The 16,410-nt window shown below is 42.1% G+C and overlaps 1 protein-coding gene and 1 long non-coding RNA gene across 2 annotated transcripts in view; one reads left to right on the top strand and one right to left on the bottom strand.

The window, feature by feature from the left end:
- The window catches only part of LOC119954178, a 117,811-nt gene extending 102,974 nt beyond the window's left edge, over positions 1-14,837 (top strand). The window contains exons 3-4 of the long non-coding RNA XR_005458181.1: positions 11,594-11,643; positions 11,840-14,837. This is a non-coding gene — a long non-coding RNA (uncharacterized LOC119954178). The remainder of the gene's footprint in view (positions 1-11,593; positions 11,644-11,839) is intronic.
- Positions 7,442-16,410, bottom strand: part of sorl1 (sortilin-related receptor, L(DLR class) A repeats containing) — a 203,277-nt gene continuing 194,308 nt past the window's right edge. Inside the window, exons 47-48 of the mRNA XM_038779169.1 lie at positions 14,241-14,447; positions 7,442-12,225 (exon numbers count right to left, since the gene is read on the bottom strand). Of these exons, the coding sequence (XP_038635097.1) occupies positions 12,161-12,225; positions 14,241-14,447 (272 nt within the window). The 3' untranslated portion in view covers positions 7,442-12,160. The remainder of the gene's footprint in view (positions 12,226-14,240; positions 14,448-16,410) is intronic.

The following is a 16,410-nucleotide window of genomic DNA, read 5'->3' as shown; positions in this document are numbered from 1 at the left end:
TCACTGGAATGACGGAGGTCGAGGGGCGACCTGATAGAGGTCTCCAAAATTATGAGGGGCATAGACAGAGTGGATAGTTAGAGGCTTTTCCCCAGGGTAGAGGGGTCAATTACTAGGGGGCATAGGTTTAAGGTGCGAGGGGCAAGGTTTAGAGTAGATGTACGAGGTAAGTCTTTTTACACAGAGGGTAGTGGGTGCCTAGAACTCGCTGCCAGAGGAGATGGTGGAAGCAGGGACGATAGTGACATTTAAGGGGCATCTTGACAAATACATGAATAGGATGGGAATAAAGGAATACGGACCCCGGAAGTGTAGAAGATTTTAGTTTAGACGGGCAGCATGGTCAGCACAGGCTTGGAGGGCTGAAGGGCCTGTTCCTGTGCTGTACTTTTCTTTGTTCTTTGTTAACAGTATGTGTACAATCTAGTCCTTTCATCATTTTACAGACCCTAATTGAATTGATGATTCTATACAGCTCTCTAAAGTAGTTCTTCAAATCTATCCGAGCATCTAAACCTGGGATCAGACATCTTCTAAACCTTCTCGAAAGACTCAGTATCACTCTCTATTGGGCAAACCAATATTCTGAATGAGGCCTGACCAAGGAGAAAATGGTAATTTAATGTTATAATTAATAGTCTGGATCCGGGTTTGATTCCCGGCCATCACAATAAAAAATTAGTTGGAAATAATTAATAGTCTGGTGAATGCAGCCCAGAACCCCATTTATTTTAGCTGTAACTTCATGACATTGCTCCGAAATCTTTTGGAGCTTTATGAATCAAGATAACAAGTTTTCTTTCAACATACACCTCAGTTCTGTTCCTAATAAAGTAAAAGCATGCTTTGTGTTGCATCTGTCCACTTGCACTTCTCCAAGGGTGGCACAGTGGTTAGCACTGCTACCTCACAGCGCTAGGGGCCCTGGTTCAATTCTGGCCTTGCATGACTGTGTGGAGTTTGCTCGTTCTCCCTGTGTCTGCGTGAGTTTCCTCCGGGTGCTCCGGTTTACTCCCACAGTGCAGAAAATGTGCAGGTTCAATGGATTGGCCATGCTAAATTGCCCCTTAGTGTTCAAAGATGTGAAGATAGGGCGGGGGAGTGGGCCTAGGTAGGGTGCTCTTGGGCAGCAAGGTGGCACAGTGGTTAGCATTGCTGCCTCACGGCGCTGCGGTCCCAGGTTCGATCCCGGCCCTGGGTCACTGTGTGGAGTTTGCACATTCTCTCCGTGTTTGCGTGGGTTTCGCCCCCACAACCCAAAGATGTGCAGGTTAGGTGGATTGGCCACGCTAAATTGCCCCTTAATTGGAAAAAATGATTGGGTACACTAAATTAAAAAAAAGGTAGGGTGCTCTTTCAGAGGGTTGGTGAAGACTCGATGGGCCAAATGGCCTCCTTCTGTACTGTAGGTTCGAAGTAAGTTAAATGCCATTTCCCAAGTGGTGGTTTGTCACTTTAACACCTGTTTGCAGTTGTTTATGTTGTTCCGATACCTTCACAAATCTTTGTAAGATCTGTAAACTTGAAGTTCATTCCCCCAAAAACTTTACATTATTAACAGTTTGTAAAGGACAAAGGGTCTATCACTGATCCCGGTGGAACAGCACTAATAACTGGTCTCCACCTTAGGAGGTACCTTCTGAAATGCTTTCCGAAAATCTAGATAGACAATAACAGAACATACAGTGCAGAAGGAGGCCATTCGGCCCATCGAGTCTGCACCGACCCACTTAAGCCCTCACTTCCACCCTATCCCGGTAACCCAATAATCCCTCCTAACCTTTTTGGTCACTAAGGGTAATTTATCATGGCCAATCCACCTAATCTGCGCGTCTTTGGACTGTGGGAGGAAACCCACGCCAACACGGGGAGAACGTGCAGACTCCGCACAGACAGTGACCCAGCGGGGAATCGAATCTGGGACCCTGGCGCTGTGAAGCCACAGTGCTAGCCACTTGTGCTATCATGCTGCCCATAACAATAGTTACAACACCAAATCAAATAATTCAGCCTTGTGGAGATGAAGTCCAGTTCATGTTGTGCGGCACTACAACCTGCTAAATGGAATAGATTTAAAACAGATCTAGCAACTCAAGACTAGGTATCCATGAGGTGCTGTGTCCATGGGCAGCAGCAGAATTGTATACAATCACATTCTGTAACCTCATTGTCCATTATATGCCCCACTCCACCATTACCATCAAGCCAAGGAGTCAACCCTGCTTTAATGAAGAGAGCAGGTGGGTATGACAGGAATAGCACCAACCAAACCTGAAAACATGATGACAAGCTGGTGAAGCTACAACACAGGGCCACCTGTATGCTACAAAGTGCAAGCAGCATGTTTATAGACAAGACTAATCAGGCCCACAACGAATAGAACAAATAGGACAGCACAGTGGCACAGTGGGTAGCACTGCTGCCTCACAGCGCTAGGGACCCAGGTTCAATTCCAGCCACATGTTTGTGTGTGCTGTCCCAGTGTCTGTGTGGGTTTCCTCCCACAGTCCAATGATGTGCAGGTTAGGTGGATTGGCCTTGCTAATTTATTCCCGACTGTCTAAAGATTAAGTGGGTGTTCTTTCAGAGGGTGGGTGCAGACTCAATAGGCCGAATGGCCTTCTTCTTCACTGTAAGAATTCTATAATAAGCTCTGCCATTTTGCCACATCCGGTGGTGAATGGTAGTGGACAATTAAACAACCAAAGGAGGATGTTCCACAAATATCCCCACCCTCAATGATGGGGGAAGCCCAACACATCAGTGCAAAAGGCAAGGCTGAAGCACTTGCAGCCACCATCAGCCAAAAGTGTCAAGTTGATATCCATCTTGACCTCGCTCAGAGGTTCCCAGCATCAAAGATGCCAGGCCCTGGCTAATTTGATTAACTCCATGTGATGTCAAGAAATGGCTGAAGGCACTGGAAGGCAATGGGCTCTGACAATATTTAGCAATAGCACTTGTGTTCCAGAACATGTTGCATCCCTAGCCAAGCTGTTCCAGAACGTGTTGCATCCCTAGCCAAGCTGTTCCAGAACGTGTTGCATCCCTAGCCAAGCTGTTCCAGAACGTGTTGCATCCCTAGCCAAGCTGTTCCAGAACATGTTGCATCCCTAGCCAAGCTGTTCCAGAACGTGTTGCATCCCTAGCCAAGCTGTTCCAGAACGTGTTGCATCCCTAGCCAAGCTGTTCCAGAACATGTTGCATCCCTAGCCAAGCTGTTCCAGAACGTGTTGCATCCCTAGCCAAGCTGTTCCAGAACATGTTGCGTCCCTAGCCAAGCTGTTCCAGAACATGTTTCATCCCTAGCCAAGCTGTTCCAGAACATGTTGCATCCCTAGCCAAGCTGTTCCAGAACGTGTTGCATCCCTAGCCAAGCTGTTCCAGAATGTGTTGCATCCCTAGCCAAGCTGTTCCAGAACGTGTTGCATCCCTAGCCAAGCTGTTCCAGAACGTGTTGCGTCCCTAGCCAAGCTGTTCCAGAATGTGTTGCATCCCTAGCCAAGCTGTTCCAGAATGTGTTGCATCCCTAGCCAAGCTGTTCCAGTACAGCTGCAATGTTGACATCTTCCTGCAATGTAGAAACTTGCCCACCTGTCCTGCCCACAAAAAGCAGGACAAACCCATTCCAACCAAGTACTTTCTCAGTGATTAATTTACAGGATGTAGGCGTCACTGAATGGGCCAGCATTTATTGCCCTGGAGAAGGTGGTGTTGAGCCAACGTCATGAACCGCTGCAGTACATGAGGGGTAGGTCTACCCGCAGTGCTCACAGGGAGGGAGTTTCAGGATTTTTGACTCCGTGACAGTGAATAGATTTCCAAGTCAGGATGATGACTGGCTTGGAGGGGAACTTCCAGGTGGTGACCTTGCTGCCCTCGTCTTTCGAGATGGTAGCGGTTATGCGTTTGGAAGGTGGTGCCAAAGGAGCCTTGGTGAGTTCCTATGGTGCATTTTGTAGCTGGTGCATACAGCTGCTACCATTATGTAGTGGTGGAGGGATTGAATGTCTGTGGAAGGAGTGCAAATCAAGCGGGGTTGCTGTGTCCTGGATGGTGTTGAGCTTTTTTTAAAAAATATTTTTATTCTCCTTGTTTTTCATATTTTCTCCCAGATTTACACCCATCACCAATAAACATTAATCAGTAACAAACATGTCAATCCCCATATCAATAACGATCCCATCCTCCCAGCAAACCCCAAACATTAGCCCGCATGTTCACGCAAACAAATGACAAAAAGGAATCAGGAATCACCCATAGCCGCCATTAACACACACAGCCCCCCTCACCCCAACCCTCCCACCCACACGCCCCAACTAATGTTCGATGTTATCCAGTTCTTGAAAGTGCATAATGAATAATGCCCATGAATTGTAGAACCCCTCCATCCTTCCCCTCAGTTCAAACTTAACCTTCTCAAGGGTCAAGAATTCCAACAGGTCCCCCCGCCACGCCTGGGCACAGGGTGGAGAGGTTGTTCTCCAACCTATCAGGATCTGCCTTCCAGCGATCAACGAGGCGAAGGCTACAACATCTGCCTCCGAACCCGTTTCCAATCTCGGCTGGTCCGACACCACGAATATGGCCTCATGGGGGCCCGGATCCAGTTTCTAAAGTGGAGACACTTTAGAAATTACCCTAAAAACCTCCTTCCAGTAATCCTCTAGCTTTGGACAGGACCAAAACATATGAACGTGATTAGTGCTCGCCCCCCCCATACAAAGTTCACATACATCTTCTACTCCTTCAAAGAATCGGCTCATCCTCGCCCTCATAAGGTGTGCTCTGTATACCACTTTCAGCTGTATCAGCCCCAACCTCGCGCACGAGGTGGAGGCGTTCACCCTCCGGAGCACCTCACACCAGAACCCCTCCTCCAGATCCTCTCCCAACTCTTCCTCCCACTTTGCTTTGATCCCTTCCAGTGATGCCTTCTCCTCTTCCGAAATAGCCCGTAAACCACTGACACTACCCCCTTCTCCAGTCCCCCTGTCGTCAGCACCTCCTCCAGCAACGTGGAGGCCATCTCCACCGTGAAGTTCTGTATCTCCTTTCTGGCAAAATCTCGAACCTGCGTGCATCTAAACATTTCCCCCTCCTCCAGCCCATACTTCACTCCCAGCTGTGTTGAGCTTCCCGTGTGTTGTTCGAGCTGCCCTCATCCAGGCAAGTGGAGAGTATTGCATCACACTCCTGACTTGTGCCTTGTAGATGGTGGACAGGCTTTGGGGCGCCAGGAGGCAGGTTACACTGCAGGATTCCTAGACACTGGCCTGCTCTTGTGGCCAGAGTATTTATATGGCCAGTTCAATTTAGTTTCTGGTCCATGGTAACCCCAAGGATTTTGATAATATGGCCAGTGGGGGGGGGGGGGGGGGGGAGAGAAGAAAGAGGCGGTTCATGCAATGCTAATGCCATCAAATGTCAAGGGACAATGGCTAGATCCTCTTTTGTTGGAGATGGCCATTGCCTGTCCCTACATGGTACAAATATTACTTGCCACTTGTCAACCCAAGCCTGGATATTGTCTAAGTCTTGTGGTATTTTGCAATGGACTGCTTCAGTATCAGAGGAGTCACAAATGATGCTGAACATTATGCAGTCATCAGCAAACATCCCCACTTCTGATGTTATAACGGAAGGTATTGCATTGATGCAGCAGCTGAAGGTGGTTGGGATGAGAACACTACCCTGAGGCACTCTGGGATCAGGAATGATCAACAACCGCAATCATCTTCATTTGTGTCAGGTATGAATCCAGCCAGCAGTGTTTTCCAGTTTTATCAGGGCTCAGTGATGACATACTTGGTCAAATGTTGCCTTGACGTCAAGGGCAATCACTCTCACCTCAAGTACTGCTCCATGCTTCAATCAAGGCTGTAGTAAGGTCAGGAGCGGAGTGACTCTGATGGAACCCAAACTGAGCAGCAGTGAGCAGCATATTGATAGTACTGTATGATTCGTAGTACTGTGAGATTCAAAATTATTCACGGTGTAAAAAAGTTCTTCCCGATTGCTTCTTTTGTGAAGCACCTTAAACTATGCCCGCTGGCTCTCTCCTCTTTAGCCAAAAGGAACAGTTTCTCCCTTTCTACTCTGTCCAGATGCCATGCTTTTGAACCTCAGTCAAATCTTCTTGAGAACAGCCCAAATTCCCCAGAACCCCTTTCTGCACGCTCCCCGATAGCTTCACATCTTTGCCCATATGGTGTGCAGAATAGACAAAAATGCTCCAGCAGAGGTCAAACCAGCATTCCATACAAGTTTACATAACCTCCTTGCTTCTGGCTTCTCCACCCCCACGTATAAAGCCCAGGATCCTATATGTCACATTAATAGTTTTCTCAATCTGTCCTTCCACCTTTTAACAATTTGTGCACAGATACCTCCAGATCTGTTCCTGCACCCACTTGAATTGTATCCTTTGAAAATTGCAACCATACATGCATCCTTCCAGTCGTAGGGAAGTCGCCAATTCCAGCAAGCTTTTAAAGCTGTTGACTGACTCGGAAAGCACATGCTCGCTGACTCAAGGCTGAATGTCATAAAGATGGCAATTTAAACAAACAAAATAGTCTCCTGCGGTCCAATTAAACGTTCAAGGTAAAGAGAGTTGGTAAAGGGTTATGGTGTTCGGGCGGGAAAGTGGAGCTGAGTCCACAAAAGATCAGCCATGATCTCATTGAATGGCGGAGCCGGCTCGAGGGGCCAGATGGCTTACTCCTGCTCCTAGTTCTTGTGTTCACCAAAGACAAGGCAAAGGATAATAAAGACTGTTGAATTAACGTTACAGGAAGGACATTAAAAAGAAACTGCATAAATGGATTCAAGGAGGCATTTTAAACAGAAAGAGGGGGACGAAGAGATATGAAACAGGGAAGATGGCGGAATGGAGCAGGAGGTGGTGGAATGTAGATCAATAGTTCCTCTTTCAGTTTAAAGAAGAACCTGTTTTAAGTCTAAAATTTATATTTACCAAATTATTGTACTGGTTTCCTGCAGAATGGCTGTTGGATCAGAAAAACAATTAACCTGGGAGTGGTGGAAGAGGAAAGTGTCCCTTCTGCTAATTGCTAGCCAGTGTCTCTTGCTGGAAATTGCCCCCATACGGACAGTGATTTCATTACCGTGATAAATAGGCTACAGATGCTTGCTGTCCAAGGCAAAAAAAATGACAAATGGTTACTGCACAGTACGCAATAATTGAACTGAAGCTTATTCTTTTAGTTGAGAAGGGAAGAAAATATACTGGGGGTGGGGGGGGGGGGGGGGGGGGGGGAGAAAAGAAAGGAGTAGTTAGTGAGAAACACTGGACAAATGCATTTGGGCAGGAAACTGAAACATCAAAACAGGATAACTAGAAGCAGCAGGTAGTAAGGAGAGACCCATCGCAATACTTGGTACTGAACACTTACTTAAGATTACAAGACTCCAAAAATGTTTGACCCAAGTGAGATTTATTAAGTGAAAAAAATTCACATTTAAAGCACCTGGCACTCTTCCAAAAGTGTACAGCAATAGGTGATTAAAGAATTAGAGGTTTGTTACACAATTTGTCCAACATTCTATTAGTGCAAAGTCTCACAGCACAACAGCCTGAAAATCAAAAACAATGAAAAATCTGAACCTGACATCTTCAGTACTATTAATTTTGCTGATTTCTGGCAGAGCTATGCTTAATTCAAGGTTTGTTTTGTTGCATTTTATTTTTTACATAGAACATAATGCAATGCGAGGCACAAGACTCGTGGTCATTATATACAGAGGTACCCTCGACATCCCCATGCAAACAATCTACTCTGTGCTTTCATTAAACACTACCAAACATAAAAATAGATCCACAGCAATATTTCCCCAAAATTTACATTTTTTAAAAAACATTTTCCATTTATACAAAACACCCCATTGTTGTACATTGTGCATTGTACAATCTGCAACTTTGGAATTTGATATGCATTTTCCTTCTCTACAAGTTGAAGCAATCAATTTTCTTTACAAAAATGAAGCAAAAAGAATACACTAAAACCACTCGAGTCCTGGTGGCTGGCTGATGAGGGGTTGAGCACGTGTATCCATATGTGCAATTCAAATGTTGGGATGTCGTTGAAGGTTGATGCACAAAAATACAGACACTTAAGTTTTACACAGTAAGGCAGATATGGCAGAATGATTTAAAGGCTTTAAAGCATTTTCTTTTAAAAAAAACTCCAGTTTTAAGGCAAGAAATTAAATGAAAACACAGAACAACTTTAAAAAGTAGTACCATATGTTAAAATAAGCAGCCCTGCTGGACTTTTTCCCTCCTATGCACCCAGCAGTAAAATAGTACATTCATGTGACTTAAATAAAATGCAAAATTAATTATAGATCAATAAAAATGGCTTCATTTCATATAGTAACTACAACACATACTAAATACTACATTGTAAAGCCAAATGTAAGACAGCAGGTTTCCACCAATCACGTGATGGCTAGCCAGCTCAAGATGATAGAGTGGAGAGGAAATATCACCATTACCAAAACAGCATTTTTCTTTTTCCTTCACACCATACACTCAAAACAAAATTCCGCACAACTTGTGATCAAGTTCAACATAATCAGAAAGTAGGGATGTGACCAAGGTTCTGTGTCAGTGCGATCCAAAAGATTCCCTTGTGAATGTTTGATTTGGGGAAAATAATAAGACCATGTGAGCAATTTGTTCAGAGGTACTTGTTTATATTTCTCATTTCCGTAAAATTAAAGTGAGAAGCCTTGCTGTAAGCAGGTATTTTATACACAGCAGAAACATTTATTGTACTAAAATACAGGCAGATACTCCATCTCAAACACCTAGGAACCCTCAATATCTCACTTAAAATGGAAAGGATCTGATGACGAGGTACAGTTCTGTGTATAAATGATCAGCTATAAACTTAAGCAGGGTTTCTAAATAAGGGGAGCCGGTGCTTACATTTCAGCACTTGTGGTATAGCTTGTTGTGACCAACCATTTAAGTTGCAATAATAAAGCATCCATCTGTAATGCATGCTGATGTTTTAATAAAGTCAGTTTAAAATTTAATAAAGCTAATCCTCCACATGTAACAATTTTTTGCTGCTGCTGAATAAAATTTGAATAGTTCAGGTTTTCTGCTTTGCATAATAAATATAGTTGATTCACATTTCCGTGACATTCCAAATTATGTGAACGTTTATGGGAAATCATATGTGGTACAGGCAAAAGATTGAGAGGCGTTATCTACATTAGATCTGAGCAGTCCAGGGTTTTCCAAATCATCAGAACAGTTATCAATCCAAAAACGATTAAAACCTGGGAAGAAAGTCCCAAATCCTCTCTCAAATGTTGCACAATTGAGGGGGAACATACTGGAAAATTCTAGAGTTTGACATATTATCAGGTATTTGGCTCCAGCCCGACAAAAGCGGATTACAAATTTGTTCCAAAAAGTGGGACGTTCCAACTAACTGTGCTTTAAGAACTGTACCCATCTAGGACTGTAAATTGGGACACTTCCAGGCAACCGTATCTTTTTCATTGTAGATTTTGCATTTGGCCTTTAGTTAAACATAAAATGTTCCATTATCCTTTACAGCAGGGGTTGAAAGTTAAAGATAAACAGACAAATCCCAATTGTAGCCATTGGAAATGTTTTTGTGGCGTTCTCTCTCATGCATGTTTGGCCCATCGAAGGGACTAAAAGTCAACTTGCCACGTATGCTGGGCACTTGTGTAAGGTTTGGTAGACCCTTCTGCACATCCTCTACCAACAATTAACTTTGATTAATATATTGAAACCATGATCAAAAAATGATGCAGAATTGGCAACTGGCAGCAGCTTTGTACCAAGCAAAGCCAAACTGCACTCTTGTTTCTGATGGCCAAGCTATCATCATACCTTTATACTCTAAAGCTAAGCTGAACTCAATAGTTTGGCCCCAAAGTCACCTTTTAAACATGTACCATCATTTTACTGCCTCCAATATCATCAACAATTAAAACCAGCTCTACTACTATAAGCTCTATACATCTGCCAAGTTCAAAAATAAAATGGGAAGTGTTATGCAAGTCCTTGAATTTATTCCAGTTAGAAGGATGAATGCAATTTAAAATGACAGCTTAGTCCCGGGTCAGGGTGAATTGTCAATGTGTTATGCAGCAATGGTATGGAATTTATAGATTTTCACACGGTGTCGGGGGTCGGGGCGGGGGGCATATGGAAAATAGGCAGATGCTAAAAACCTCGAAGAGAAACAGAAAATACCAGAAACACAGCAGGTTGTTCAGCATCAGAGAAAAAGAGGAAGGTTTTTGCTGGGAATTAGATTTTCTTCTTTTAACCTCTTTCCTCAGGCCCAGGCTTTCTGCGCCTTTCTAGCTCGTGGTTTTAATTTCATGGCCCATTCCCAGGCACGTCTGCCTGTCATCCTATTAATGTTCCTTTTTAAAAAAATGCCCTAATAGGCAACTGTTCCTACAACAAGTGCAGTAAAATTAATTGAATTCAGAAAGCACAATTATTGCTAGGCTTAAAGCAAGTCAAGACAATTATATAAAGGACAGTTCTATTTCAGTTTTTTGTCAGTGAATTACAAGGCAAACAAGGCGGGTTCATTTGTTTTGATGTTTCTGCTCAGATACAAAGTTCCTGGGAGACAAAGAAATCCTGCTTGTACTTCTGTCCTGATAAAAAGGGGCAGAGATTTTTTTTTGTGCCAATTCTGGCTTAAAGCCAACCAAGAAAGTTGTTGTTCCATGTCATCAATTAGCAAGTTCTTCTGACGACCGCATCCAGCTCAAGAATGCAACAGCCTGGCAGATTAGTAGTTTTGCGGCTGAAGGGAGATTCTGGAAGCTAACCAGAGATCCAGAAAAGCACATTTCGGCTCATTTATTTTCTTTTAAAAAGGGCATGTACAGGTAGACTTTTCTTTTTAAATTGAGATAAAGGATTTGAGAACATTAAAAATATTTAATTAGATTAGATCGTTTGACACTTCTGGCTGAAGATATCATGCAGAACATAAGTTGCACAAGGTAAGTTTAGTTTTGTTTTTCAGGAATACAGGCATTCCTTAAAAAATAAAACACTCTTCCTTGAAGAAATGCTATATTTATTCAACAGCATTCCAGTAATTGGCAAAAGAACCCCTGATTAAGTTTTTTTTCATGTGTTGAGTTGTGATCTAGAATGTGCAGTCTGAAAGGATGATGCAAACAGGTTCAATAGTAATGTTCAAAAGGAAATTAGAGAAATACTTGAAAGGGAAAAAAATGCTGAACTTATAAGACTAATTGGATAGCTCTTTCAAAGAGGGGGCTCAGGCTTGATAGCTCCTTCTGTGTTACATTATTCTGATTCTATCCCAGCTTCAATGAGGCAGGCAACATGAGGTTTTTGTGAAACTGGTGTTTCATTCATATATGCAACAAGCATATTGAAATTACTGTAATTAAACAATGGACACCATACGACTTCAAATTGTAAGGAAAATATATATATTACAGCAGCCTATATTTGCTACCTTATTGTTGGAAATAACTTGTTAATTATACTGCAATTGCCAAAACTCTCCATTTCTTTTTAAAGGTTATTTGATCAATTGGATATATTAATAGTGGATCAGATTTTTCCTTCTGGTACGTAAAACAATAGTTTAAAATTTTAATTAAGACCATTTAGCAAATTCAATTGACAGTTTTATAAATTGTTAAAATATTTTGAGTAACTTCATTTTAATTAACCAATCATCCTACAGGTTTTATTCATGATTATTGTTTTCAATATTGTGTCTTGGAAAATGAGATTTGAACTTGAAGCTTAATCTTTCTACAGATAATGCTGTCTAAAGACCATCAGAAAGAGAAACTGCAGCTGTTAACATCCACCAAGCAAATCACCTGAAAACTAAATGGCGCCTGAAGGCGGAGAACACAAGCACAGTTGTGCAAAAGCCTACTGTCGGGGACCAGGACTGTGTTGTATACGTTGCAGTCTTACCTAGGTATTACAGCACATTGCAATAAAGTTTAAATTTTGGTCCATATAAAAATAATGTATCGCAACTCAGAAAAGTGCATTTTTAAAAAGGTTATTTTTCCTGCTGCTGAGACTTCTTAGCAGAATTTCTTGCACAGCTTGTACGCAGCAAGGTCTTCAAGCAACTACCATCGGTACATCATCTGAAAAACCGTTAATCAATGGTGCATCTTCATCATCGCCTAAAGAGAGGAAAAAAGTAAACACCAACGGTCAATAAGTTTAGAAAAAAAAAAATTCAAGACAACATGAACAAAAACCACTCCTCCAACAAGTTGTTCTTGAGCATCAAACAATAGTTTTTAGCAGAAAGACTAATTCAAATGGCTACAAGCACAAGCAACCAGCCTTTGCATCATTTTGTAAAATACTTTAAACTCCATGAAGAGGATATTTTCCAATCTCAATTAATGGCTGTGGCAAAAGTGGGTTGGACAGGACGTCAAAAGGTGTCAGAACACCAGGCAGATAAGCTGAAACCATTTAGGATTTCCCCCCCATCTACAAGTTTTCTAGCAGGCTTAAAACGTTGAGCAGCAAAATGGGTCATCGTTTTTTTTGAGAAATAATCTGTTGTTGCTTCCGGGACCATATTGAGAATGATATGCCAATTATTTACTAAGATAACCAGGTTGCCATTTGCTTACCCACTCAACTGGACTTCACAAATAAGGCCACGTGCCACATCTTATGCAACCAAACAGATCCTAATGTCTTTCCGTTAAGAACATAAATGAGTAGCCCAGATGGCTCCTCATACCTACTCCGCCATTTAATAAGATCATGGCTGAGCGTTGACCTCAACTCCTCTCACATGTTAGAAAAATAAGGGTTGTTTCTTTTAATATAAATTTAGAGTATCCAATTCTTTATTTGTCTCCAATTGAGGGGCAATTTAGCATGGCCAATCCACTGACCCTGGACATCTTTTCTGGGCTGTGGGAGTGTGACCCACTCAGACACGGAGAGATTGTGCAAACTCCACACGGACAGTGACCCAGGGCCGGGATTGAACCCAGGTCCTCAGTGCCATAGAACTATATTCCTCCAGGGGGACTGTGCCAGAAACCTGAACTCTCTTCCAAACAGCACTGTGGGTGTACCTACACCAGACAGCCAGCAGGGTTTCAAAGTGGCTCACCACCACCTTCTCATGGGCAAGTAGGGCTGGGCAACAAATGCTAGACTTGCCAGTGATGCTCACAGGCCACAACAAAAAATAAAATTGATCATAACCCTCAGAGGTCAAGAATTTCAAAAGAATTTCAAAAGAATTAGACACTCTGCCCGAAATGTTGCCTCCTTACCCTGATTCCACTACTTGTATCTAACCTTTATAGCAAGTGGAAACAGCCTCTCAACATCTACCCTGTCTCGCCCTGGCTGAATATAATGTTTCAGTAAGGATTCTTCTAAACTGCAGAGTATCTCGAAGCATTCTACTCAATTTCTGCTCATAGGACAATCTCCCACCTCCAGAATTAACCAAATGAACCTTTGTTGCATAATCTCAAGGCAAGTATTTTTTAAAAAACAAAAGGTGCAGACCTTAGTTTTAATTCAAAAGAGAAGCCAACACATTTTGCACCAGTTTGCATATCACCTGGTTCAGTGTTAATGTCGTCAAATGAGAAATACTGCAGGGAATCCAAAGGTTCTGTGTCAAAACCTCGAAAACTCTCCTGCAATATTTGATGCTAATCTCAGTCTAACATTTCAAGTACCTCAAGCATTTGCTCAGGACTGCCAGGAACCTAGATTAAATTAGGTCTCGTGAGTAGAGATCCAACCAACGGCACTCGGAACAAAAAGTGCTACTACTGAGCCACTAAACAGGGAGAGAAAGTAACAAATTCCCAACATGCCTTTCACATCCTCAATGTCTCAAAACGCTTTCCAAGAAGTGCTTTGAGATTGTTGCTTAGCTGACTGGAATACGCCTTTCTAAAATCTGGAACACATTCCCTCCCAATCAGTGTGCATTTGTTGAGTGTTTCAGAATGTTCATTTACACCATTTCAGAACACTTGATACTAGGTTACTAAAGCGCGTGTGCGTGTGTGTGTGTGTGTGTGTGTGTGTGTGTGTGTGTGATGAATATGGTTGCATTTCCTCCTATCAGATGAAAGAATGACTACCCAAAACTGCAATAAGGATGCTCTATTCAAGATATATTATAAGCAGAGAAAATGCTTACCTAGCTCATCACCTGAAGAAAACACAGCCGATCCTAATCGAGAATTATAGTGACTATTGGCAAAAGCTGTAAAGCTGTTCTGGAGTCTTCGATGGCGAACGTACAGCGCAACAAATCCAACACCTAACATCACAAGTAGCAGAAACATTACTGGCACCACGATGGCTGCTACATCTGTAGACTTGGGATCTTTGGAAGCCATAAAATCTGCAAATTCAGGATGAACAAACAAAACAGACTTTAGCAAACGTTATTCAAATCTAGAGACTCACTTAAAGAGGACTTCAAATATGCATCGGCTTTAGTCAATCAACAAGTTACCTCAATCAACAATAAAAATAAGGAATACAAGTAAAATAAAGAGTTCTGAAAATGTACATCAGGTTTGTTACCAGCTAAAGCAACAAGATAAACTAAATATGGAGTGGAACCTTGCGTCAAAACTAGAATTTTAAAGGGTGGTTCTGAAATGTGCATCTCTCTTTTGCCTTGGTATCAACTGACCTGCTTATCAGTCCCTGTAGGTTTCATATTTCCTGCATTTAAGTCTTTTTATTTGAATGAAATCCTCATTAAACTAAGAGTTTATTAATCCAAGAAGCGTATAATTCTTTAGTTTGGACCTCAAAAGTTATACTGGGTCTTTCTCAGGTGATGTCTCCTTACTATCCAGTACTCTGATGCTTTAGCCCCAAGGTACAGTGTAAATTTGGGAGTTAATTTGTGTTACAATTCTGTGTCTGGTCAGCATTTTAAACAAGTTATTTTTAAAATATCAAGGAATGAAAATCATAATTGCAAAACACAACTTATTAGCAGAGATTTAAGCACAAACATCATTTAGAGGCTCGTTATCACCAACTCTCGTGGTTGGACAACTCTCGTGGTTGGACAATTACATTTGATGGCTCAAAACTTTAAAGGAAAACTTTTTCTCCTCCATTTTGATCTTTCAGAAAGTATCAAATTTAGACTCGGGTTGCACAGAAGCCCTATAGTTGGCATTCCATCCTAGACAACTGAACAATGGCAGCATGGGCAAGCCTCTGAATGGCATCACTGGAAGCAAAAGATTAACTTCAGATCAACTCTAGGACAGCTCCAACATCAACCATGGACATTGTGCTGCCTGCTGGGTACTGCACAATCGCTTTTTGCACGCTTTCCCAAAAGCCAAAGTCACGCCTCTGCTGCTTTCAGTGGTGCTACCTCCACTCAATAAAGGTCAGAGAGAGGCTTAGCAGCCAGGGAGACCCAAGCTAAGAAACTCCATGCAGATACTTCGACTAAAACTATCAATACACTATATAGTCAGAAGACTGTTGGGGAAGTATTCAATTGAACTACTTTCATTTATAGAGAGCACTTGCAGATAAGAGTTGACTTTGACCTTCCACTGTCATGCGGGGTGGATTTTTAGACAGAGGCAGCAAATCACAAGGATTTAAATGGAAGGGGGAGTCAGACAAGAAATGGAATTTATAGATCCATTGTTAAGCAATTTTATAGAAACCAGTGCTTCTGTATGCAATGATTTATGTTTAAATCAAATATCATGCATCAACTTTCCCAGCAAGATTTTACGGAACCGAGCTGAAGCTGGAACATGTAGGACTCTGAACAAATTTGAGATGTGGATTTGTGTCAATAGCTTAATAAGGATGCGCCAACCAACTGTGACAAAGGTAAACAAACTTGAGTATCAATTATGGGAGCAGAGAATGGAAAATGTCAGCGGGGAAAATTATGATCGTCACCAAACTAAATTAGCAACTAAAATTATTGACTTCAAGATGAGGAGGGCCGACAAAAAGAACAGATGCTGCAAACTGAAAACTTTTAGTTACGGTTTTCATTCAAGGCCCAGCTCATTGTTTTAGTTGCGCCCTTGTGAACGGAGAGAAAAAGTGAAACAATCAGCATTATTAAAATATAAACTGAACCCCAAAAATGAATGGTGATAGGAACTAATGTCTCCCCTCAAGAATGAAGCTAGAATTTAAAAGACAATGCTAAAACTAGAACTATATTTCTTTCGTAAATATAAATTGTAGACTAGTACAGTAAAGAGGGAGGCCACTCTTACCCAGAGTCTGCACAAGAAAATACGGCTGAAAAGTCAGCGAAGAAGCAAAAATAAAATGTTTTCCAGATTACAAGATTTCAGTGC

The sequence above is a fragment of the Scyliorhinus canicula genome, chromosome 19 (assembly GCF_902713615.1).
Source record: "Scyliorhinus canicula chromosome 19, sScyCan1.1, whole genome shotgun sequence".
Classification (NCBI taxonomy): Eukaryota; Metazoa; Chordata; class Chondrichthyes; order Carcharhiniformes; family Scyliorhinidae; genus Scyliorhinus; species Scyliorhinus canicula.
This window is presented reverse-complemented; position numbering and strand designations above follow the sequence as displayed.